Source organism: Gorilla gorilla, chromosome 17, assembly GCF_029281585.2.
Source record: "Gorilla gorilla gorilla isolate KB3781 chromosome 17, NHGRI_mGorGor1-v2.1_pri, whole genome shotgun sequence".
Lineage (NCBI taxonomy): Eukaryota > Metazoa > Chordata > Mammalia > Primates > Hominidae > Gorilla > Gorilla gorilla.
The window spans coordinates 40,373,418-40,400,091 of NC_073241.2; the positions used below are offsets into that span (position 1 = coordinate 40,373,418).

Genomic DNA, 26,674 nt, shown 5'->3' on the forward strand with positions numbered 1-26,674 from the left:
GGTTCAAGCGATTCTCCTGCCTCAGCCTCTTGAGCAGCTGGGATTACAGGCATCTGCCACCACGCCCAGCTAATTTTTTGTATTTTTAGTAGAGATGGGGTTTCACCATGTTGGCCAGGTTGGTCTCAAACTCCTGACCTCGTGATCCGCCCACCTTGGCCTCCCAAAGTGCTGGGATTACAGGCATGAGCCACTGCTCCCAGCCAATAGATGGTATTATTAACCACCACTATAGTACCATACAGAATAGTTTCATAGCCTTAAAAAAATATGTGCTGGACTAATCCGCGGGCCGCGGGGAATGGGTGGCGCGCCAGCCGGTCGGCCGGGGTCACGCGGCCGGGTGTGCGTGGAATGGATTCAGGGTTCCCGGGTCGCGCCCGGGAGCTAGAGTCCTGACTCCCAGCCGGGGTCCCCGACCGGCCTTTCGGGATTGCCGGGCGCGCTCTGCAAAGGGGAAACTGAGGCCCAAGGAAATTGAGTATCTCTGCAAAGTCACCAGCTGAGTTCGAACCAGACAGATCCTGGGACCCCCTACTCTATCCGCCACCCGGAAGAATCTCCGTCCTTGTCTTTCCATTCTGCCCTCCCGGCTTCCCAGTAAGCACACAGCCCCAGGACCACCCTTGACCGTCCTCAACCAAGCGATGCATGCCAGGGGCCCCCATGGCCAACTGTCCCCGGCACTGCCTCCGGCCTCCTCAGTCCTGATGCTGCTGATGAGCACCCTGTGGCTGGTGGGGGCCGGCCCCGGCCTGGTCCTGGCCCCGGAGCTGTTGCTGGACCCCTGGCAGGGTGAGGGCCAGCCACGCGGACCTTGGAGGAAGCAGGAGACTTGCTGTAGGGCCTGGGCCCAGTTGGCAGGAGCAGCACAAGGCCTCCAGGGGTCAAACAGGGATGGGGCCCAGTGTCCCGTGGAAGTATGGCCTTAGACAGGAGCATGCCCAGCACATCCACAGCCAAGAAGGGAGGCAGAGGACTCCCTAGGGTGGGCTGGAACCTATGGGTAGGAGTGCTTTTCTCATGGTTTCCCTTTCTAGCAGCTTTTCCTTGAAATAAGAACTAAGGCCAGGTGGCTGACGCCTGTAATCCCAGCACTTTGGGAAGCTGAGGCAGGTGGATCACTTGAGGTCAGGAGTTCGAGACCAGCCTGGCCAACATGGTTAAACCCTGTCTCTACTAAAAACACAAAAATTGGCCGGGTGCGGTGGCTCACGCCTGTAATCCCAGCACTTTGGGAGGCCGAGGCGGGCGGATCACGAGGTCAGGAGATTGACACCATCCTGCCTAACACGGTGAAACCCCGTCTCTACTAAAAATACAAAAAGATTAGCCGGGCGTAGTGGCGGGCGCCTGTAGTCCCAGCTACTCGGGAGGCTGAGGCAGGAGAATGGCGCGAACCTGGGAGGCGGAGCTTGCAGTGAGCCGAGATCGCGCCACTGCACTCCAGCCTGGGTGACAGAGTGAGACTCCATCTCAAAAAACAAAACAAAACAAAACAAAACAAAACAAAAAAACAACTAAGACTTTCAACTAAGCATGAGGATGGGAGGAGGGGGTGTTGGGGGTTTGAGGAGTGACCTCAGCTGAGCACCTGTTTCCCAATAATAACTCCTCCAATTTGTATTTGAGGACCCCCAATGATGCTCAGAGAGGTTAAGTGATTTGACCAGGGTCACACAGCTTGAGGGAATGGGGTAGCTCCAGGACTGAAGCAGGCCATTTCATGCTCTCAGCCAGGTATGATTTAGTAAATACAGAAGCAGAATACCTTCATGGTGTCTGGGACGTAGTGAGTGCTCAGTAGCGGGTTGTCAGTGAAAAGACTGAGTGGCACGTCCAGTGTGTTCTGTTTAATACCACAGAGGCGTAGCCACAGTGTTTGGAAGTCCTTGGTCCCTTCCACCAATGATTAAGTGCTGGCTGCGGGCAGACTGGCTCCTGGGGAGGGGAGGTGGGCTCAGCAGGTGGCCCTGGTGTAGGGTAACCTTCAACCTGGCACACCTGGGACAGCCTTGGATGTTGGGGCCACTAACCTGGCACATAAGCCCCTTCTCTCTCCCAGTGCACCGGCTGCTGACCCATGCCCTGGGCCACACGGCCCTGCCGGGCCTGCTCCTGAGCCTGCTGCTCCTGCCCACTGTGGGCTGGCAGCAGGAGTGCCACCTGGGCACGCTGAGATTCCTGCATGCCTCAGCCCTGCTCGCCCTGGCTTCTGGGCTGCTGGCAGTGCTGCTGGCAGGCCTTGGGCTGTCCAGTGCAGCCGGCAGCTGTGGATACATGCCTGTCCACCTGGCCATGCTGGCTGGGGAGGGACACCGCCCTAGATGGCCCCGTGGGGCACGGCCACCGTGGCTGCCGCCGTGGCTGCTGCTTGCCCTGACCCCACTGCTCAGCTCTGAGCCACCCTTCCTGCAGCTCCTTTGCGGCCTCCTTGCCGGCCTGGCCTATGCAGCTGGGGCCTTCCGGTGGCTGGAACCCTCAGAGCGACGGCTGCAGGTGCTGCAGGAGGGCGTCTTGTGCAGGACCTTGGCGGGGTGCTGGCCCCTGAGGCTCCTTGCCACCCCGGGCAGCCTGGCGGAGCTGCCTGTCACCTATCCTGCCGGAGGGAGGCCTCCCATCCCTGGACCGCCTTATGTGGCCTCCCCTGACCTCTGGTCCCACTGGGAAGACTCAGCCCTGCCCCCACCAAGCCTGAGGCCTGTGCAGCCCACCTGGGAGGGCTCCTCAGAGGCAGGCCTGGACTGGGCTGGGGCCAGCTTCTCCCCAGGGACTCCGATGTGGGCGGCCTTGGATGAGCAGATGCTGCAGGAGGGCATCCAGGCCTCGCTTCTTGACGGGCCAGCCCAGGAACCCCAGAGCACACCATGGCTGTCCAAGTCCTCTGTCTCCTCTCTGCGGCTGCAGCAGCTGGAGCGCATGGGCTTCCCTACGGAGCAGGCGGTGGTGGCACTGGCAGCCACAGGCCGTGTGGAGGGTGCCGTGTCACTGTTGGTTGGAGGACAAGTGGGCACTGAGACCCTGGTGACCCATGGAAAGGGTGGGCCTGCCCACTCCAAGGGTCCTGGGCCTCCCTAGCCCAGGCAGAGAGTGGGGCACAGGCAGGCCCTTGGGTGCTAAAGGCTGGGCTGCATGTGGGTAGCCCGAGCTCCTGTCTGTCTAAAGAGGGCCACAGTGGGGAGCAGGGGCACCTCTGGAGGCAGGAGAGGCCCCCCAGCATGCTGCCCTAGTACGTGTTTAGAATAAAAACCAGTTTGTTTTTCAACCTGGAAAAAAAAAAAAATATGTGCTTCACCTAGTCAGCCCTCATCCTTCTGCAAACCCACAGCAACCACTGATTTGCTCACTGTCTCTATAGTTTTGTCTTTCCAGAATGTCACAAAATGGAATCATATAGTATGCAACCTTCTCAGATTGACTTCTTTCTCTTAGCAATACGCATTTATGGCATTCCCATGTTGTTTTGTTTATTGTTTATTTCATCACTGAATAAAAAATTATAAACTTTAGTTAAACTCTGAAAAGCAGATCCTAAGACAAAAATTTGAGTGCAAGTAGTTTATTTGGGAGATAATCCCAGGAGACACTGGAGGGGGAGTTGGGAGGTGATCAAGTCAGTTGCCACTGTGCACAACTGAAGCTCACACCAAAGGCAAGCTGGGAGGGAGTAATGCCAACTCTCTAGCCTTCATTGGAACATTTTGTCTAGGGGCAGTAAGACTGGCACCTCTGCTTGCCCTAGGCGCAGGCCCTGCATGTCCCCACAACCACCCTGAAAGAATCACAGGTGTTTGCAGTGAGCAGTCATCTGAGAATAGAGGCCAGTGCTAAGAAACTGTGCTTGGAGAGGGTACCTGCAATGTCTATTACAAGAGGTGAGCAGTATTAGCAGAAGAAAGATTTCTCTTCTAGATTCCACTCTAAAGAGTCTGAAAATCTAACTGAGGATCCATGGGTACCCTGCCAAGATAGAGCTGTGAGCAGTGGTCCTACTCTGACCACTTCTGACTTTCTAGTGTAATGTTTAAAGCTCTTTGGTGTGAGTATTCACTGAAAAATTCCGTGTGGAGCTGCTTTGGTAAGATTCAGGGTAGGTGTAAGTTTGTTGATGTTTTAATACAAATATGCCACTAAAAAGATTTATCAAATGCACCATAGTTCATGGTGTAAAGACGTTGCTGTCTGCATGCTGTTCTTTGAATCTACCAACTCCCACCTTCTCAAGAAGCCAGACAAGTGAGCAGACTACTAAAGGCTGCATCTGCCTTCAGAACAAATGGAGCCACAGTGGGGTGGAGCAGGTAGAAAGAAGCAAAGCAGCAGGCCCCAGTAATCATCTTTTAGTGTATTGTAGCTTCAATGTTCAGACAATGTTTAGATGTTCAGACAGATGGTCAATACCTTCCTTCCTGGGAAGGGTCCAAGCTCATTCTCACCGTAAGCGAATGTGGCATTCAGTGGGCCCTTAATGCATGAATGAATAAAGGCATGGATGGATTACAGCTTGTATAATGGAAAACAGTTGAAGAAGGTTTATACTAAAACACTTAATTTAAAAAATATTTTTGCTGAAATGATCTTTATGAACATCTGGCAGACCACCATCTCCACCTTAGCCTCTGAGTAAAGAAAAAGGAGAATCACTATATATTGTAAGTATCAAAACATCACTATGTACCCCTTAAATCTGTGCAATTATTATGCGTTAATTTTAAGAAATAAAGGAAATTGGAGAGAGGTGAAAGGCACTATTCCCATGTTTCCAATACATCCAAAGTTTAAAATCATAATATTGAAAAACAAATGTTTAAACCAAAAAAAGAGTAAAATGTCACAGATTAACACAGTCCTGTCAGCACCATACATTTCATGAAATGATGTTATATGGTACAAATCTCTCTTTCCCAGTCCAAATATAGGCTTCTTGAGGGTAAGATATGCCTTGGTATCTGCAGTCTTTACAGCGCGGTATGGAATAACCCAGACACTCAATGAAAACTTGCACGATAGGATCAAAGTGCTCGTATCTTGTGAGTTTCTCTTTTTTGACTCACGAAGGTCATCACAATTAACTTCCTGGTCTCCTGCTGCAACACTGAGTGTAGAGAAGAAAAATGACATTTTAATACTAGACTCATGATGTTTAGTGCAAAAAATGCACTGTCTCTGGTGAACACGATTTGACCCTAACTTATAGGCTAACCTGCTGCCCCCAATTCTATGGTGACTCTGATTCCTCCTGGGGAGATCCAGGAAAGCCTCCTAAAATTGCTTCCCAGCCTCCAACGCAGGGTGGTATATTGCCAGGCAGAGAGGAGCAAAGGGGGATGGCCTTCCAGTTAGGAGAAAGCAACCAGGGTGTGACGTGGGCAGGAGCAGGGACCCTGGGCAGCGATGGGGCCAGGATGGAGGCTGGGCTAAATGAAAGGGGCATTTCACCACAGGTTACAGAGTTGCAGTTTTACTTAATTTGCAATAAGAGACACAGAAAGTTTTCAGGAAATGATATGATTTGCTGTGTACCTATATCACTCACTGCTAGCATATTCTCTGCTAGCTCTGAGAGCCAAAGACAACATTCAAAGAGATCTACTGAGAAACTACCACTATAATCAAGATAGAACATATTAAAAGCCTATGCTAGGACAGTGGAAAGAAGGTGAAAAGGTTTGAGAAATTCAGAACTAGAATTTCCATGGTTTGGTCAGTGCTTGAAAGGAGCTGAAACTGGCTCTCAAATTTGAAGCCTGAGCCTCTGAGAGAATGCAGCGCAGGAATGGCATTGTTAACAAGGTGCAACACTATTTGCATGCAAGAGGGGACTTCAGTACACCCATTCCGCAGCTGGAAATCAAGCTCTGATCTCTGGAAAGCAGTCAGGCTAGACAACAGTGCAGAAGCCAGACACCCAGAGGCAATAGTTGAAGCCACAAAGTTGGATGAAATCAGAAGGAAGGTGTTGTACTGAGGAGAAATAGGAACACACATTTGCAGGAAGTACCTGCATTTAAGCTCTAAGAAGAGCCAGCAAAGGAAAATGAAAAGGGCAGTAAAAGAAGTGCAGAAACCACAGAACCAGCTTCTGGGCTGGAGAAGGAGGGTCCAGGAGGGAGAGAGGGGCCCACAGCTTCACCTGCCCTCTGGGAGTGGAGAGTGGAAAGAGGGGATAGGCTTTGAAAGTGCAGAGCTGGGGGAGGGACTGAATTCAGGCGAGCAGTGACTAGATGATCAAGTGAGTACATCATGATTCTCATTTAAGAATTTCTTTAGTGAGAAGGGAAGAGAGGGTGGCTTGGAGGAGGAAAAAAAGACAGCTGATCAAAACTAGAGAAGATTTATGCATATAGGTAGGTTGATGGGAGGGGTAAAACACTGCATGGGTGATTTTAAGATGAAAATAAAAACAAATAAACAAAAAGCTTGGGGCGTGCCTTAGCAATGAGAGAAAAAGCACGCACACATCCAGAGAGAAGTGAAGTGAAGGAGAACCGAGAAAGCTGCCACCTATGGTCTGCCAGACCCACCTGGGGACACCAGTTTGGGCACTGGGTTCTCAGAAGCTAATTCAGGGCATCGGGCCCTACAAAGTCAAGATGGCTGGACCTTGATGCATGAGTCATTTCAAAAAAGCCAGTTAAGAACTTCACTGAGGGTTGAGTAATGGTTTCAACATCAAGGTCAGGGATACAGAAAAGATAAATCAAGCTGCCCAAGCGGTAGGGTCAAGGAGAGTCACCCCAGCAGTTTTGGATCAGACCTTCCCATCAAAGCAGCAAGTCTCCTTTAATTGGGTGATTCAGCATTTCCAGCCTGAGCTGGTTAACCCTTAACTCCCCTGTCAAAACTTCCTCTTGAGATGCAAGAATGGGTTTTGGAATAGGACATAGGACGGACCTCCGCATGAATGCACTTGCCCTCCTTATGTCCCTTAAGCTCTCCATGCTCCTTCTGTAAAAGGAGAACAATTTCACATCTATCTCAGATTTGTTTTGCGGATAAAATGAGATACAGTTTGAAAGTAGCTTCTGGGAAGTTTTCATTAATCATGGATCTCCTTTTCTTCATTCTTTTATTATGTGCAGCACTTATAATGAGAGGAAAGAAAGGAGAAAACAGTAGTAGCTAATCTTTGACTTCTGTCTCTCTTGATCAGAAAGTCTTGGGTAATTTACTTAACCTTCTGTGTCTGGGTTTCCTCACTTGTAAAGTGGAGATAATAGTGTCTGCCTCAGAAAGGCTGTTGTAAAGATAAAAAGAGATAATATGATGTAAAGCCCCTAGAACTGTGTCTGGCACATAGCAAGCCCCTGTATTCATGTTGGCTGTTACTGTTTTTGAGCGCTTGCTTGGTGCCAGGGCCATAACAATTATTCTGTAGCATAAACCCCATGTCTCCACTTGGGAGGCACCATAAGTGTGTCACCTTCCATCTGAATAGCATTCCCAAGAGCTGCCTGGGGCTCCCCGTGTGAAAGCCTCATCACACACACCCTCTCACTCGGTCCTCACGACACACCTGAGGGTAAATACCACAGGCTGACAATACTTTATACTTTGGGGGCAGATGTTTTCAGAACTCAGAACTTTGGATTTTACAAAGTAACATAGTATATCTATCACAGAACATTCCAGCAGTCAGCGGGAGGATCCTATCATGAAACACAGTAGTATTTCTGCAGCCAGATATACAAATACTCACTCCTGGTTGGATAAATAACGATTATGAAGAGCATCACGTCAGTTCAGGTTTGGTCCTGCTGCCAAATGAGTCCATGTCAAACTCAGGAAAAAAAAAATCTGTTTACAAAGCTTTTGGATTCTAGAAGTGTGTATGTGTGTGCATATGAATTACTACCTGCATTTTGCATATGAGGAAACTGAGGCTTGGAGGGACCAATCTGCCAATGGTCTCACTGCCAGCAGATTACAGAGCTGGGAGTCAGACATGGGTGGTCTGACTCCAGATGTCTTAATCTGCACACTGCATTGCCTCCCAATAAAAGAAAAAGGAACAGAACAAAAAAGAATACAGCAACTAAAAACCACAATGAGATAACATCTCACGCCAGTCAGAATGGTGGTTATTCAAAAGTCAGGAAACAATAGATGCTGGCGAGGCTGTGGAGAAATAGGAATGCTTTTACACTGTTGGCGAGAGTGTAAATTAGTTCAACCATTGTGGAAGACAGTGGGACGATTCCTCAAGGATCTAGAACCAGAAATACCATTTGACTCGGCAATCCCATTGCTGAGTATATACCCAAAGGATTATAAATCATTCTACTATAAAGACACACACACACCCCTATGTTTATTGCAGCACTATTTACAATAGCAAAGACTTGGAACCAACCCAAATGCGGCCGGGCGCGGTGGCCCACGCCTGTAATCCCAGCACTTTGGGAGGCCGAGGTGGGCGGATCAGGAAGTCAGGAGATCGAGACAATCCTGGCTAGCACAGTGAAAACCCGTCTCTACTAAAAATGCAAAAAAAATTAGCCAGGCATGGGGGTGGGCGCCTGTAGTCCCAGCTACTTGAGAGGCTGAGGCAGGAGAATGGTGTGAACCCGGGAGGCGGAGCTTGCAGTGAGCTGAGATCGTGCCACTGCACTCCAGCCTGGGCGACAGAGCGAGACTCTGTCTCAAAAAAAAAAAAAAGAAAGAAAAAAGAAAATGTGGCACATGCGCACCATGGACTACTATGCAGCCATAAAAAAGAATGAGTTCATGTCCTTTTCAGGGACATGGATGAAGCTGGAAGCAGTCATTCTCAGCAAACTAACACAGGAACAGAAAATCAAACACTGCATGTTCTCACTCATGAGTGGGAGTTGAACGATGAGAACACATAGACCAGGGAGGGGTGCAACACACACTGGGGCCTGTTGTGGGGTGGGGGGAAAGGGGAGGGTCAGCGTTAGGACAAATACCTAGTGAATGCGGGGCTTAAATCCTAGATGATGGGTTGATAGATGCAGCAAACCACCATGGCACATGTACACCTATGTAACAAACCTGCACATCCTGCACATGTATCCTGGAACTTAAAGTATAAAAAAAAAAGAAAGAAAGAAAGAAAAGAAAAGAAAAAAAAGAACGTAGCAACTAAGAGGACAGGGAAAAAGAACGCTTCTCAGCTTCAGGGCAAAGGCTGAAGCCTAGGACATCATCATAGCCACTCAGTTCCCTAAGTGTCTTGCAAACAATGATTTCACTTCACGTTGACATTAACCCCGTGATGTGGATACTATTCCCATTTTATAAGAGGTAACTGAGGTTCAGAGAAACCAAGTAACTTGCTCAGAATCATTTGATGAGTAAGGGGTGGGGCTGACTCCCCAGTCCCTGGTTCCTACCCATGTGGTCAGAGTGCCTCCTCCAGTCACGCTGCCCTGTCTGCAGTTGAATGAACTCCTCATTCTTGCCATTCTCAGTTGTCTTGTCTTTTCCCTTCTCTTCATTCTCTCCTTTGTAAGCTTGGTAATTGCAGAAATCTCATGGAGCATGAAAAACTAGTTCACCAGCCGACTCATAGTAGCACTCAATAAACACTTGTTGGATGGATGGACGGATGGACAATTTTACAAAGAGAGGTGATAAGGTGCTTACCCAGGAACTCATGAATTTTCTGTCCCCCAACACACCCTCCCCCATTGCCAGATGTGTAGAAGGTTAGACCAGAATGATCCCACATCCCAGTATGCTCAGAACTACCCTTTACTCTTGCTGTCCCAGCAGCCCTTTTCACTCTCTAAAGTGCCCCAGACTAGGGGAAGAGTCTAAAGTGCCCCAGACTAGGGGAAGAGTCTGGAACTAAACAGAAGATTCAGGAACCTAAAAGGGCAAGCCTGGGTGAAGTTGCTGTAAAGACATACTCCACCCACCACCCTCCTCCCACTGGCTGCAGCAAGAAAAGCACTGGAGAAGCCCAGGCAGCTGACACTCAAGACGCCATCTAGGTAAGGCCCTGGAAGGCAGGCCCAGCCCCAGCTCTCCAAAAGGGATCCAGTCCCAGCTCTCCACCACCTCCTGGAACGGGGCCCATCTCTAGCTCTCCACCACCTCCTGGAAGGGGGCCCATCTCCATTTCTCTACCACCTCCTGGAAAGGGATCCAGCCCCAGCTCTTCACCACCTCCTGGAAAGGAGCCCATCTCCAGCTCTCCACCACCTCCTGGAAGGTGACCCATCTCCAGTTCTCCACCACCTCCTGGAAGGTGACCCGTCTCCAGTTCTCCACCACCTCCTGGAAAGGGACCCAGCCCCAGCTCTCCACCACCTCCTGGAAGGGGACCCATCTCCAGCTCTCCACCACCTCCTGGAAGGGATGCATCTCCAGTTCTCCACCACCTCCTGGAAGAGACCCATCTCCAGCTCTCTGCCACTCCTGCAGGGGACCCATCTCCAGCCCTCTGCCACCTCCTGGAAGAAGACCTACATCTCCAGCTGATATGGTTTGGCTGATATGATATGATTTGGCCCCACCCAAATCTCCTCTTGAATTGTAACTTCCACAATTCCCATGTGTCATGGGAGGAACCCAGTGGGACCTGACTGAATTATGGGGGCGGATCTTTCCTGTGTTGTTCTCATGATGCTGAGTGTGTCTCATAAGATCTGATGGTTTTAAAATGGGAGTTTCTTTGCACAAGCTGTCTCTCTGCCATCCACGTAAGATGTGACTTGCTCCTTGCCTTCCACCATGATTGTGAGGCCTCCCCAGCCATGTGGAACTGTTAAGTCCATTAAATCTCTTTCTTTTGTAAATTGCCTAGTCTCGGATATGTCTTTATCAGCAGCATGAAAATGGACTAATACAAAGAATTGGTACCAGGAGTGGGGTGCTGCTGAAAAGGTACCCAAAAATGTGGAAGCGACTTTGGAACTGGGTAATAGCAGAGATTGGAACAGCTTGGAGAGCTCAGAAGAGGAAGGGAAAACGTGGGAAAGTTTGGAACTTCCTAGAGACTTGTTGAACGGCTTTGCCCAAAATGCTGATAGCAATATGGACAATAAAGTCCAGGTGGAGGTGGTCTTAGATGGAGATGGGGAACTTGTTGGCAACTGGAGCAAAGGTGACTCTTGTTATGTTTTAGCAAAGAGACTGGCAGCATTTTGCCCTTGCCCTAGAGATTTCTGGAATTTTCAACTTGAGAGAGATGATTTAGGGTATCTGGTGGAAGAAATTTCTAAGGAGAAAAGCATTCAAGAGGTGACTTGGGTGCTGTTAAAGGCATTTGGTTTTATAAGGGAAGCAGAGCATAAACGTTTAGAAAATTTGCAGTCTGGCAATGTGATAGAAAAGAAAATCCCATTTTCTGAGGAGAAATCCAAGCTGGCTGCAGAAATTTGCATAAGTAATGTGGAGCCAAATGTTCACACTCCCACCCAGTATCTCCCAGGTACTCTAAATGGGGTATGGAAGTGAACCTAGGGAGCCAAGTGTGTAATGTAAGATGGGGGGACAGAGAGACCACTGTGGACCCTGTGACCAGAGGTGAAAGTGGGCATGGGGCTATCACCAGAGACCAGGCTGGATGAGTCAGACCTTCACAGAAGGCAAGAGGTGCCGATGAGGGGCAGCAATTAGATACATCCCCTCCCTGTGGGTGCAATAAGCCCACCAGAAGCTTCAACACATCCTTCTTTCCCATTCACTTATCCTGGAAGAAAGGGCAGAGGGTTAAATCCTGACAACAAGTTGAAGCCTAAGACAATAGAAGCCACTGTGAACAGCTGGAAGACTACATTCAGCTTTCTGGATCAGACAGAATGGGGCTCATGCCACATCATGAGGCCATGAAGCAGCACATGGAGAGGCACACCTGGTGAGGAACAGAGGCTTCCTGCCAACAACCAGTGAGTGAGCCACCTCAGCAGCAGAATCCCAGCCCCAGTTCAGCCTTCAGATGACTGTAGCCCCAGATGACATCTGAAGACCCCTAGCCAGAACACTTAGCTAAGCCATTTTCAACTTCCTGCCCTCAGAAACTGTAAGATAATAATTGTTTACTGTTTTATGCCAATTTAAGTTTCGGGCAAAACAAATGTGTTTTGCAGTAATAGATAATATTTCTGTTATACACACACACATAAAGGTAAAATTAATTTCCAGAAATAGAAAAGTAGAATTAGTGTTGGGAGGCCGAGGTGGGCGGATCATGAGGTCAGGAGATTGAGACCATCCTGGCTAACACGGTGAAACCCCGTCTGTAATAAAAATACAAAAGATTAGCCGGGTGTGGTGGTGGGCACCTGTAGTCCCAGCTACTGGGGAGGCTGAGGCAGGAGAATGGCGTGAACCTGGGAGGCAGAGCTTGCAGTGAGTGGAGATCACACCACTGCACTCCAGCCTGGGCAACAGAGTGAGACTCTTCTCAAAAAAAAAAAAAAAAAGAAAAAGAAAGAAAAATAGAATTAGTGGCTTATAGGATATGATAATTTCAAATGTTTTTGACATACATTGTCAAGCTGCTTTCTAGAAAGATTACACCAATTTATACTCTGACCAGCATATATGGGACTGCCTATTTTCAGGATACCAGGCAACACTTGGTGTTTTCAGTTTTTTAATAGAACACTGGAATGCAAGGGAGAAGATAGCTTCACATATGTACAAAAAGACAGTTGCTGCAGTTATGTCTAGCAACTTGAGAGGAGACACTCTTAGAGATGAATGCTCATGAAATTGGGATGAAGTCTCTCTCCTCTTCCAACCTGCAAGTCTTGCTCTCTGGACAATACCTGCCAGAACAGGAACTATTTGAAGGAACAGGAACTATTTAGAGCAACCACAGGGAATGCTGGAGTCCAGCTGAACACAGCCTGAGCTCCTTGTCCTTGCTCTCCAGGGCACTCTCAATCCACCAGAGTTGTTTTGTAAAAATGTGCAAGTTGCCATGAAGGCCTCCCAGCCTCAGGGCATAACTCCTCAGACACTGGTTCTATTAAATACATCCCGAGGTGCGACAAAACAGTCGTGTGGGAGGGGGTGGTGGAAACCCTGTGCAGAGTGCTATTGACATAGAAGTCTGGGCTGCACAAAATCTGCCATCTGAATCCAATCACGGGATTATTTCCAAAAACATCTCCCAAAGTTGCTATACACAGGTAACCGCTTCTTAGTAAATGCAAAAGAAAGGCATGTTTTCTCATAAAATTGGAACACTGGGTCTCTTGTTGGTGATGGTGGGTGTTTCTAGTTTGATTACATATTGGAAGCATTTCCTAGCAGGGGCCTCTGACAGCGTCTCCAATGCTGAGAACATGAAGGTGCTGCTTCTCTCCTCTTCACCTCCCACTTTCCCAGTCATCTAGATGTCAAATGAAGCTCTGCAGAGAAAACATAAGCCCCACAAGGGCATGAATGTGAAAGTGTGTGTGTGTGTGTGTTTGTTGGTGGCAGGTAGTGGGGGCTGAGACAACGGAGGAGACGGGATGGGAGTGAGTATACCTCGTCAAAGTAACTGACTTGGCAAATACACTTATGAAATCTTTCTTGCATATTAAAGAAGTCACCCTCATCCTTATTGTTTTTCTTGTCTCCATTCCCCTTCCTCTTTGAAAAACGAAACACACAGAAAAATATAAAGGCTAATAAAACACACACCTTGAAATGACCAAATGTTATCCTTTTGTCGTATTGGCTTCAGATTTTTCTATCATGAAGTAAATACAAATGACAGATAGTTACATCTCCTTCGTTCTCCCTGATCCTGTTCACTTCTTTCCCTCCCCTTAGGTAAGGACCATCATGAAGTTCGTGTTTTACTTTCTAATTCTTTTAGCACACAAACACATTCATAAACAATGTCTGAATTATTGTTCTGTGTGAGTTGACATGCATTGGTACTTATTCAGCTTGCTGTATTCACTCAGCCAGGGCCACAGGTTGGTTGCCCAGGCGATGCACTGCACAGTTCCTGAGGGTTGCATTCATACAGGCCACTATGATGGCTCCCTTGGGGATGTGCAGGATGGCAGCCTGCACTCCAAACTCTGTTTTTGAGATCCATGTCGATGCATGATAGTGAGTTCATTTTCATTACTTGATAGCTTTCATCATGTGGCTGGGCCACATTTCATTTTTCCATTTTCTTAGTGGAAGGCAACATTTTGCTACTGCAAACAGTGTTTCAGGGAACATCCTTATGCATGTCTGCATATGTGCAGGTGCACACATTTCCCTGGGAAATCATCATTCTCTGTTTGAGTTAACTGTGATTTTTAAAAAGTGATTCTACTGAACAGTGTAATAAGAAAAAGACAAATGGTAAAACTGAAAATATTTATTAGTATGAATCAGTGTGTGTTAAACCAAAAATAACAGATACAATTAGGCATTGTTGATGGAAATGCTTTACTACAGAATAGAATACATGGCGGAAAGGTCCTAGCTGACTGCAGCGGTGTCTTGTATGTGCAAGAACTGGGTCCAGCCCAGATGGAAGCTCTTTACAAAAACACGAGAAAAGGGAGCAGTTTGCACAACACGGCAGCACCACTGGATTACAGGGTCTGGTTTCAACAATGATGTTAAAACAGTAAGCTAGATACCCAGTCGGTCTGAATACAGTTCAGAGCTCTTTAATTTATAAGATAGCTCACCATTCAACTTGCCATGAGCATTGCAGAACAGTGAGAACTGGAGCCCACACAAAAAAGCTCAGTTTCAGCCACCGCATGCCAAGGTCCTTGACTGTAGAGGAAATATTTCAGTCATCCAAACCTTTCTCAGAAAATGAACTCAGTTTCCATTGGGGCACAGCCCTTATTGTTAGCTAAAAGTTAGTTTTGGGCCTTCAACCTTTTAGTCTGCAAGGTAACGTCATATTCAACTGCCTAATGTGCCATTTTTAACCATAAAATGGCAAGTCAATTATGTGGCAATGTAAAATGCTTGCACAACTCCACTGCCATTCTCAGCGATTTCCATTGGGAAGCCATGCCTACTTTATATTAACACATGGCTAGGGGCCAAACTCAGCCAGTGAAATGGATTACATGTCGGAGTAACACATATACAATCATATTTACACAGATAGACACTCATGCCACACATGAAAGAAAAAAAAAAAGGGAGAAGGAAAAAATTTTGGAAAATGATGCCAAGGATGCTACACTACATGAAACTACATGACTTTTTTTAGCAACAGTAATTTCCAGGCCTTTACATAATATTACAAGGTTATGGTTCAATTATTAGACAGCCAGGAAGTAATCCCGAGCCAAAACAAAGGAAGGTTGTAAAGCCTCATTGTAGACAAGGCCTGAGCATCCACAGAGAAGATACAATGTTTATGTGAATCCTGGTGTGCCCAAGTGTGATCTACTCTCTTCACTGACTACTCTGAGTGCTGATGAGAATATATATATTATCCTCTGACTGGCTTGAATAGCTAAGGCAATACAGAAAGGTAACAGAGTGGTTTCACACCCTCATGTGCTTTTGAAATAAAACCATGGGCTCATTAGTGGGTAGCTTACTATGTGTGGCTAAGACTAGACATTTTATGCAAAACACAACCACTGCAAACCCAGCCCAAAGATGCAAAACTCTCAGCTAGGATACTTACCCCTCAGCTAAAAAACCTGAAGAGCTGTCTAGAGATAAACCCAGGTTCTCAGGGAAAACTGGATGAAGAAAGGTTACAAAATAAGCCTGCACGTCAGCTGGAAAGAGGTCACTTCAATTTTCAACTCATTTTTTTTCTTTTACCTTTGGCAAGGGGTATGATCATTTCTTGGCCTGCAAGCACAATCATGCCAACCATTAATGTGGACAATGTGGAAAAAACCCTAAAAATCCCTGCAAAGTCCCTATCAAGACATCCAAATGCCACTTGCTAACAGTTTTTGAGGTACCTATTTGGGAGAGCCAAGTGGAACTCTTGAAGCAAAATAAATGTTTCCCAGCCTTCACATCCTAACACTGTCAATGAACTCTCTTAAGTTGAGTGAAGTGGAAGCGTGCTGAGTTACTGAAGTGCCAGGTCTTTAATCCAATCAGCTCACAAACTCTTTCCTGACTTTTGCAATATAGATTGTCAATAAAGGTTAGCTGTCCCTTGAATGCTCATGGCAAAGAAGGTACCAGCTGGCCCTGGCTAGCACACAGCATGATTAACCATTTCTGAGCACCAATCCTAATGTCCTTTAAGAATCACCCCCTAATATAAGCCCTGGCAGGAAATCAGCTGCTTCTTGATCCCAACTTTTTGTGAAAGTTAGAATGGTAATAGAATTTGAATTTTCAGTAGGAATCAGTTCTCTTCCTTTCCACGCTTTTTCTTCCTTGACTTCCTTTGGATTCAAACATCTTTAATTGAGCAGACAGGGAATCTGAAAAGGAAGGTTTTCATCGGAGCCCATTCTCAGTTCCTTGGCATTCTAGGGTCAGACCTCTGGTTAGCCCTAAAACCCTTCTCCTCAAGCTAGAAACATAAAAATACTTTTTCTGATTTTGTAGTTTTTTGGGGTCTAGAATTTTAAAGTGCTGACACTTCCTCTGGCTGGCTTTCCTGTAAGCTATTATTAATTGCTATTATTAGAAGTTTGCCCAATGATTTAGATTCAAACATTAAATTTAATTCTAGTTAATTCTCTTCCCCTAGATATGACACCAAGAGATATTCTCTTATTAAAATAATACTATGTGTGTTAAACTTCTCTAAGAGAGGACGAATGTATTCCTGCGGAGGAGATGCATGTCAGGTGGTCTCTTGAATAATGTGTATATCCTGCATCTCTCACCACTTACATAGTGATTACTTAAATCACTCTTTCAAACGAGGCCACCCAATCCCAAAATTATATGCAATAATTTAGTTTGATTTGGTTTGTTTGGGTATATATGACCATAACTTAGAAAAATTGTTCACCAATTAAAAGTGGTGTAGACAACAGTTTCTAATACACTTTTCCTGGCTTCTGTAATAGCTCAAGTCTCAGTCTGAGTGATGGTCTATTGACACTTCTCTGATTTCCTCCAAAAAGTAATAAATAAAGGCTTACTTCCAAAGCTAGCTAAAAACTAACCTCCTGAACTAAATTTGCCTTTCAGTGAAGGTTGGTTAGGTAACAAAGGCAATGACACTGAAGTAGTTACTGGAATTTGGATAGGTAGCACAGGAAATCCAAGTGGAATGCCACTTTAGAATCCCATACACATAATAAGGCAGTAAGACTTTTGTACACATCCAACAATTTTTAAAGGTTTTTTTTTTTTTTTTTTTTTTTTTAGCAAAAATGCAACTACATCCCCTCCATGTGCATTTCATACACTAAAGGCCATTTTGTGGTGGTGTGGTGGGTTTTCCCAGGGTTTTCTAAAATCCTTTTCAGGTACATTTCCTGCCCCGCCCCCTGCAGGTCTTCCAGGATGCAAAGCCAGTGTGCTCACTCTTCCCAAAGTGAGGTGCCAGGCCACCGAGCGTAGGGTCCTTCAGCAGTGCACAGGATGTGGGCTCTGGCTTCTTCAAGTACCGTGGACCACGGCCCTTGGGTCAACAGCACCGGCGGCTGGCTTGCATGGTTGGCTTCTCAACTTTGATTGTTCCATTGTTTCCATTTTCATGGGGGTCCAAGGGTGGGATCTGGCGGCCTGGAACAAAAAGGAGGCCAGAAGTGAGTTCCCTTTCCTACAGCCAACACTGCACACACAGATTTTCACCCTGCTTCAACACTCCTGCTTAATATTTGGGCTGTGCACAAAATAAAGGTGTTCCTGGAGGGGCTCCTTTCTCCTTCCTTCCTTTCCTCCCTCCCTTCCTTCTTCCTATCCTTTCCTCCCTAGTTCTGCTGCATGAAGCCCAATTCATGGGCTTAGGAAGTTCAGGTAAGGAACAGTCCGGCAGTTTCCTGGTGGTGTGGAATTCCTGGGCTAGGAAGATCCACTCCTGGGGGCAGTTCCCATCCAGCCTCCGCTCATCAGCGCACTCTTCCCTCTCCCTGCCTTCCCAGAGACCCATCCTGGTTTAATGAGCGGCTTTCATGGTACCGTGACTTCAACAGTAACAGTGAGTACTCATCCATCTTTTCTGCTTCTCAAAATAGAAATAGATTTGAATGGTAATCTTCCTAGCAGTGTCATTTATTAACACTTAGCTCATCATCCCTCATCCTGCCAACGCATTTAGATCATTCACTGGAAAGCCCTACAGAGACACTTTTTGTAGGAAACAGTATTTTAATGTCATCCACAAGTAATCTTATTTTTACTTAACTTAATTTTAAAAATTATCAGAAAGTCTCTATAAATAAACACAAAATCAAAATTAAACAGGCAATGGAAGGGGCCAGGGAGATGACAGCTAAAGGGTATGGGTTTCTTTATGAGGTGATTTTTCTAAAATTGACTGTGCTGATGGCTGCACAGATCTGTGAATATACCAACACCACCGAATTGTACACTTGAAATGGGTGAAATGTATGGTATGTGAATTTTATCTCAATAAAGTTGTTTTCTGAAAAAAGGCAATGGAATCTGGAAATAACCTTAGTAGCTCCTAGTTTTCAAAGATTTTCACAAACACCATCCTCACCTCGCCCTGTGAATTTGATGTAATGGTCGTTATTATCACCATTTCACTGTGACTCGAGAACTTGAGCACTTTGCTGAAGGTCCCATCAATAACAGGCAGTAGTACAGCTGGTGCTTTGATTACAATCTACACCTTGACTTCCTGATGGGTCGCAAGGCCTGTGCTCTTCCCACTGAACCACATTAGCTCTCTTTGCTACTTTTCTATGCCCCTTGAAAAAGGCATGAAACACTAGCTCTAAAATGAGGATTTTGTTTTATTCTTGAGACAGGGTCTCACTCTGTCACCCAGGCTGAAGTGCAGTGGCTTGATCATGGCTTACTGCAACCTCGAATTCCGGGGCTAAAGGGATCCTCCCACCTTAACCTTCTGAGTATCTGGGACTATAGGTGTGCGCCACCATGCCCCGATAAATTTTTTTTTTTTTTTTTAGAGATAGGGTCTTGCTATGCTGCCCAGGCTGGTCTCAAACTCCTGGCCTCGAGTGATCCTCTCACCTTGGTCTCCTAAAGTGCTGAGATTACAGGTATGAGCCACCAGGCCTAGGCTAAAATGAATATCTCTATCTATCTATCTATCTATCTATCTATCTATCTATCTATCTATCTATTTATATATATTATTGGCTAGTTAGTGTATTCATTTGCTAAGGAACCAGTAATTAGAAGTGGAAGGGAAATTGGTTCCAAAGACAAAGTCTTTTTTTTTTTTTTTGGTTGTGGTATTGATTTATTTTTCCCCAGCACATCTTAAAAATCACACATGGGCATTTGCTTAGAAAACAGTACAGTCTAAGAAAACCAGTAAGAGGAGAATCTGAACACACACTGAAAGCACAGAATACTGACTATGCGTTGGGCCCTGACAAAGTCTTTTAATGCAAGTGGGTGCTACCTAATGACAATATAGAGCACCAAAACACCCCAGCAGAGGTGCATTTCCACAAGGGACAAAAAGAGTTGATTTCAAAGGTAATAATACATTGTATAGATCAGATGATATAGACAGTCACCAAAGCTTAAGCATAAAGATTAAGGTCACCAGAATTTAACTCCAAACTCAAAAGTAATAGTAGAGATCTTCATTTGATGATGAAGCAAATGAAAAGTTTGCAACAATTTCTGCAGCTGTGGCTTTTGCCATTTTGTGTAGCCAACAGAGATCTACAGAGCTTTTGCAGGCCATCCCCAAAATACTTCAGTCCCAATCCACGAGGAAAGGAGACCGTAAGTATGAATTTTCCTTTTCTGGACATGCTATTCTTTCAAATTTATCACAATTAAAAGGGAGTAAACAAAATGCCTCTTCTATTTGGTCAACCTTAAGTGATAAATAGAGAAGGAAGTCTCCAATGACTACCAGTACTCTTTGAAGATCTAGCCAAGTCAGATCTTGCCAATAAAGAGTTACTTACTCCTGAAGAGAAAGCGGTGACAGTGTCGAGTTACATCATTATTGAAGTTAGTAATATTTCAGGAGCCTCCTGAGTGTGTCACACACTGCAATCAGGACTTTTGCTTTTGCACCGGAAATATTTTTGGACAGTACTATAATTCTCATGGGTACAGCTGTTGCCCTAGTTAGCCAAGAGCTGTTTACTTATCAGTAAAAGGAGTTGACATTTTAGCATTTTTCACTGTATCAAAATCAACATCCTATGTTAACACCAAAACTTTGTGCTGTCCTTATGCTAATCCTAATGTTAGCAAAACAGCATTAGCTTTTTAGCCCTCCATGACTTTACTTCCTTCATGTCTTGTTTTCATAAGTTTTTTGCTTTGGAAAGTACACAAATTAAAGAAAAAGTTTATATGTAAGACAGTTATTAAAGTGACAAAAGTATAATGAAAATCTAGAAACAAAGAGCGTACAGATAGCAAAGTAGGATGCCAGGAAGGTCTGTCCACACCTTTCCCCGCTTTCCGCCACCTCCTTCCTCTTTGCTGCTTCTCATTTCTCTCCCCAGTCAACAATGAGCACTGATGCATAGAATGCAAAATTGAGGAAGGCCTGGCTCTGTCTCAAGGAGACTCCTCTCCTGCATGTTTTGAACTCTTAGCAGCACTCCTGAATCAGCTGTTGAACATGGCTTTTTAGGAGTGCCAGGTTCTTTTATCTTCAGAATATTCAAAATTTCACTTATTAGAGTAAAATATTTCTCAGACTTCATTTTTCTCCTTTGGTAGAAAGAGTTTTGAGATGTGAGAGAGTCAGCATTCCAGTTCAATGAACTTGGACCAGTTATTTAAAACCTCCGAGCCTTCCTTTGTTCACCTATAGAACGAATGTGGGAAAGGAACACACACAGCCGTCACTAAAAGGGGAGGAACAAATGATGATGGAGGGAGTCCCCAGCAGTTGAGGGCTTCTGGGCACGGCTCACGGGTTTTGCATGGCGGGGAGAAATGCTGTGTGATTCATGGTCACGGTCAATTCTCAGGGTTCAGTTAGTGGACCGGGACCCATCTCATCTACAAAACTCTCATCTACAAAACTCTCAGCCTGGGATAAGTCACACACATGCCAACCTTAAACACAGGGAGAAGGAAATGCTTCCACGCAGAGAAAGAGAAAAGCCAGATCATAACAATGAGGCCGGCACCTTTAAAAGGAGAAGGGAGCCTGCACCAGGAAACCAGAACGCAAAACCAGAAAGCAAACCCCGAATGCAAACCCCGATCTTAGGGCCTAAGGTATTCAGAACTTACCAGAAGGTTCAAGGCACTTACACAAAGACATGGTTTTGGAAAATGGCCATGGCATTCTGTACCAAGGTGATCACCTTGGAACACTGTAGAATCAGTATTATTTACACAGGCATAGAGCAGGACAAAAATATATACAAAAACATCTGAAAAGGCTCTGAGCCTAGTCTGTAGGTTTCCACTCTTACAAAATGTGCTCTAAGTAGTCAGCCTCCAGAACAAGTTGTCCTTGAGCGTAAATTTGAGGCCAGAGTGTTTATTTTAATAGGGTTTGGATTTTGTAAGATGCTGTCTAGGAGAAGTTTAAAAGACTTTTTTTTTGAAATTCAGTTTTCCTGAAAGTTGTCAGTCTAGAGGAAACGCAGGTTTTAGAAATGATTCCACACGAACACAGTATGTGAAAACAAATTCCTAGCCTATAAGTTTTATCCTGGCTCTGAACTGGGCTGTCATGCATTTACACACAACAAAAATAAAACAGCAAGCTTAGCTGGGGCTGTTCCCTTTCCCCGTGGACCAGCCATTTCCTGCGCAAGCGCTGATTCTCCCGCTAACCATTCCACTGTATGTAATTCTTCTCTCCTTTCATTCCAGTTCCAGTATTTACTTGGCTTGGTTATCTTTTGTTTGGTGTTAGCAATGCTGGCAGTTGCTGTGTAACATCCATTTCTTGATCTGATTTTCTGAATCATCTAGATGAGTAACTTGACCAAGTTTGCCAGGACTTGGCAGTATTCACTCTTGATAATGACCTTTAGCCTCTAGCCATGTAGAGAGGGGGTCTCTGGAACACAGCAATGACTCACGATCATGGAACATCGCCCTAATAATGCAGAACTGGGGGACACACACATGCTACTTGAAGTTATTCCCTATCACTGTCCTCTTGTTGCCATAAAGAAGACAATATTAGGATTACTAGAAGGCCCTGAATATTAGGATAAAGAGGAACGCGCTACCTGCTATAAAGGACCGGAATGGATTCTCAGGTGGGAAGCTCATTGGGTCAGGAGGCCTGGAAAGCCCAGGTCAGGGGTTAGGTGAGCCTTAAGTGTGCCACGGGGAAGCAGGAAGCACAGATGGAAAGGGAAACTGTGGAAGATGCTTGGCAGGAGGTGACAACTGCCTGGAGGCAGGAGAGTCAAGACAGAGACCAAAAGGCCTGAAGTTAAAAGTCTAGGGAGGTAAAGAAGTGGTGATGCACCTGCACGAGGGGAATCAGGGGAGGTCACAATTGCTCCAAAATGCTGAGGTGTCCAACAAGGAGGGACTTAAGCTACTTTAAAATCATTAGGCCTCCCCCCACGTTCTCAGCAAACTAACACAGGAACAGAAAACCAAACACCACGTGTTCTCACTCATAAGTGGGAGTTGAACAATGAGAACACATGGACACAGGGAGGGGAACATCACACACCAGGACCTGTCGAGGGGTTGGGGGCGGGGGAGCGAGAGCATTAGGACAAATACCTAATGCATGCAGGGCTTAAAACCTAGATGACGGGTTGATACGTGCAGCAAACCACTATGGCATATGTATACCTGTGTAACAAACCTGCATGTTCTGCATATGTACCCTGGAATTTACAGTTAAAAAAAAAAGAAAGAAAAGAAAAGAAAAAAAGAAAACCTTAAAAAAAAATCATTAGGCTTCCCTACCACTCAAAGGCACCTTTCCCTTTCTTTTTTTAATTGATAAACTTTATTTATTTATTTTTTGAGCAGTTTTTGGTTTATGGAAAAAAATTGAGTGAAAAATAGAGAATTGGCATATACCTTCCTCTCCTCATCTTCAATTTCTCCCATTTTTAACATCTTAGTTTAGTGGAACATTTGTAACAACTGATGAACCAACATTTGCTGAAGACATTACTATTAAGGATAGTCTACGGTTCACAGGAGGGTTCCGTTTTGGCACTGTATATTTTATGGGTTTTGATAAATGTGTAATAACATGTATCCTCCTTTATAGTATCAGACAGAACAGTTTCACTGCCCTAAAAATCCTGTGACCCACCAATTCATCCCTTCCCCGACAACCCACAGCAACCACTGATCTTTTCACTGACTCCACAATTTTGTCTTCTCCAGAGTGTCATGTAGTTGGAATCACACAGTGTGTAGCCTCTTCAGATTGGCTCCTTTCATTCAGCAATATGCATTTAAGGTTCTTCCACATTTTTTATGGTTTGATAGCTCATTTTCTTTTTATCCCTTATAATATTCCATTATATGGATGTATCCCTTCAATTTTTTTTATTTTAACATTTAGAAATTATAAGACAGAAAAAGCACAAATCAAAAGGGAAAAAATCTGACAAACTACACTTCATCAATAATTAAAAACCTCTTTTCTCCAAACAACACTCTCAAGAAAATGAAGACAAGCCACAGCTTGGGAGAAAATAATTGAAAAACAAATATCTGATAAAAAATATGTATCCAAAATATATAAATAACCTTTAGAACTCAACAATAAGAAGACAAATGACCCATTACAAAATGGGTAAAATTTGAAGAGGCTCTTCACCAAGTTATACAAATTGAAAACAAGCTGATGAAAAGACACTCAACATTACTAGTCATTAGGAAAATGCAAACAAAAATCACAATGAAATACCACTATACTTCCTTTCGAATGGTTAATATTTTACAAACCGACAGTACCAAGTGTTGACAAGGACTTGGAGCAACTGGAACTCCCACACATTGGTGGTGGTAACATACTGTAGTAAAACCACTTGGAAGACAGTTTGGCATTCTAATCTTAGAAAGTTAAAAACACACCTACCAGATAAGACAGCCATTCCATTCCATAGTATTTACACATACAAAGACTTGTACATGAATACTCATAGCACCTTTACTGGTTATCACCCAAAACTGAAAACAATCCAAATGTTAGGTGAATAGATTAACAAATTGTGGTTTATGCATGCAATGGAATACTATTCAGGAAAAAAAAAAAGGAACTCAGCAAAATCCATATTGTCTTAAACTCTGCAGGAAAACTGATCTAATTTCTTGGATAAACAAATTGCATAAGGGGAAAAAAAGAAAGATGGAATGGAAAGCTATTGCTTAAGAGAGGCCTAAAAGACACACCAACTAATCCCAGCATGTGGAGATTATTTCCATTCTGATGTAAACAAATGGTAACATGCAAACAAAGAAACCATTTACGACAACTATGAACTTTTTGGAAATTTGACCACCGACTGTTTATTTGATGATAGTAATTAATATGATAACAGCATTCTGGTTATTAATATGATAACATAGTTGTCATTGTTTAAAAAAATTATGGACAAAATATTTACAGATTAAATTAGATGTCTGAGATTGTCTTCAAAATAATACAGGTGGTGAGCACAGGATGGGATAAAGATGGCACAAGCTTGGTTTTGAGTATACAATGGTTCACTATATTATTCAGTGCACTTGTGTATATGTTTGAAATTTTACATAATAAAGTGTTTTTTAAGTTCCCTGGAATCTGACCATCATGAAACAACCACTGTTAACATTTTGATATGTATCCTTCCAAGAAGGATATATTCTTGGAATAATATTTATCATTATAGATATTGAAATATATTATGAAATATATGAAATATGATATTGAAACATATTATGAAATATATGAAATATTATATTGAAATATATTATGAAATATATGAAATATGTTATTGAAATAGATTATGAAATATTATGAAATATGAGATATATTGTGAAATAAGGATATTATATGAACTGCTCTGTAACTTCCATTTCACACTCAATGATTGATCTTTTTATGTCAGTAAACAAAGATTTATGTCATCCTTTTGAATCACTTGTTTATATGGGTGTACCATGATTTCTTAAAAACTATTTCCTAACTTTTGGACAGTTCAGTAATTTCCTGTTTTCTGCTATCATGAATAATGTTACAATAAACCACGCTGTGCAATGAGACATGATATAGACAAGCTAAGAGCATGTGCCCCAGAGCCTGCCTGCCTGTCTCTCACTTATTAGCTGTGTGCCCTGGGGAAAGTTACAAGCCTCTCCAGGCCTCAATTTCCGCATCTGTAAAAGAGGGATGATAACAGTGCCTACTTCACAGGATCAAGGGTGCATTAATGAGCTAAGTATATATTTCAGCAATTGCAACAAAAGCACAGAATCAGAGCTCCATACATATTAAACCTTGTTATTATGTTTGCACACCTGAACAATTTCTTCTTTAGAATTGCTGGAATAAAAGACATGCCTTTTGAGACCCAACTTGCCCATATGCTGAAATGACATTATTTTACATTCACTAAATTAACTTTTTTGGTGTAAGAAAGTCTGTCCACTTTCTTAAGTGGATTGCATTTGGTAAATTAACTTTTTTTGGGGTGAGAAAGTGGACAAACTTTGTCTTTGTCCTTTCCTTGTTCCTTAACTGCTAAACTTGCCTTCACCTGACAGCTTGCTGACTATTATAAAATCTGCAAACCTTTTGCTTTGCTTTAAAATTTCTTTAACCTGCTACTAACTAAAGGTGCCTAGAGCACAACACTCTGTGAACAAATGTTTCCAGAACAAGACATGATCACTACCCACAAGTCTTAACTTGTTGTCTTTCATATTAACACCCTATTCCAATTTTCCAAGCCAATATGCTTGTACCTCTAAATATATTTACCTTATTTATTTATTTATTTTAGAGATAGGATCTCGTTCTGTTGCCCAGGCTGCAGGGCAGTGGCACAGTCATAGCTCACTGCAGCCTCAAACTCCTGGGCCCAAGTGATCCTCCTGCCTCAGTCTCCAGAGTAGCTGGGACTACAGGTGCACACCACCATGCCCTATTCACCTTAATAAAACAAATGTTTCTCACCTTGCTCTCAAACTAACAACAAATATAAAACCTAGTCTAATGTCTCTAGTGTCTCCAAGTGTAATTTTCAGGAGAAAGTCCTGCTTTCTCTGCCACAGTCAACATTTAAATTAACTGGAGCAAAATGCATAGCTATTTTGCTGGGTTCCACCCCAATCCAGATGTTTTTCTGCTGAGCCTGCAGCTCCACCTCTCTTTGCCCTCAGGAAAAGTTAAAATAGTTTTAAAGAGATATTCGAGTTAAGTAATTAAAATCCACAAACCAGCTGGCCATGGTGGCACACACCTGTAATCCCAGCACTTTGGGAAGCCAAGGCGGGAGGACCACTTGAGCCCAGGAGTTCAAGACCAGCCTGGACAATACAGCGAGACCTCATCTCTAAAAATAAAAATATAATAATAATCTACAAACCAAAACTTGGGTTCACCACAATCCAGAATCCTATATGCTAGGCTCATAACCAAATCCAGCCCAGGGCACTTGTTCCTATGCCAATCCTCCTCATTCCGGCAAACGGAACCCGGTGATGACTCTTGGTAACGCTGTCTTCCTCATTC

The 26,674-nt window shown here is 44.4% G+C and overlaps 2 protein-coding genes across 2 annotated transcripts in view; one reads left to right on the plus strand and one right to left on the minus strand.

Moving 5' to 3' along the window:
- The first annotated feature begins 284 nt into the window (after nucleotides 1-284).
- LOC101126634 (rhomboid domain-containing protein 3-like) lies at nucleotides 285-3,283 on the plus strand. Its single transcript, XM_031003823.3, has 2 exons — nucleotides 285-795; nucleotides 2,066-3,283. Exons 1-2 carry the CDS (start codon nucleotides 648-650, stop codon nucleotides 3,076-3,078), a joined length of 1,161 nt encoding a protein of 386 aa, XP_030859683.2. The 5' UTR covers nucleotides 285-647; the 3' UTR covers nucleotides 3,079-3,283.
- A 10,989-nt stretch (nucleotides 3,284-14,272) lies between these two features.
- Nucleotides 14,273-26,674, minus strand: part of RAB31 (RAB31, member RAS oncogene family) — a 154,794-nt gene continuing 142,392 nt past the window's right edge. Inside the window, exon 7 of the mRNA XM_019014143.4 lies at nucleotides 14,273-17,601. Within this exon, the coding sequence (XP_018869688.1) occupies nucleotides 17,504-17,601 (98 nt within the window). The 3' untranslated portion in view covers nucleotides 14,273-17,503. The remainder of the gene's footprint in view (nucleotides 17,602-26,674) is intronic.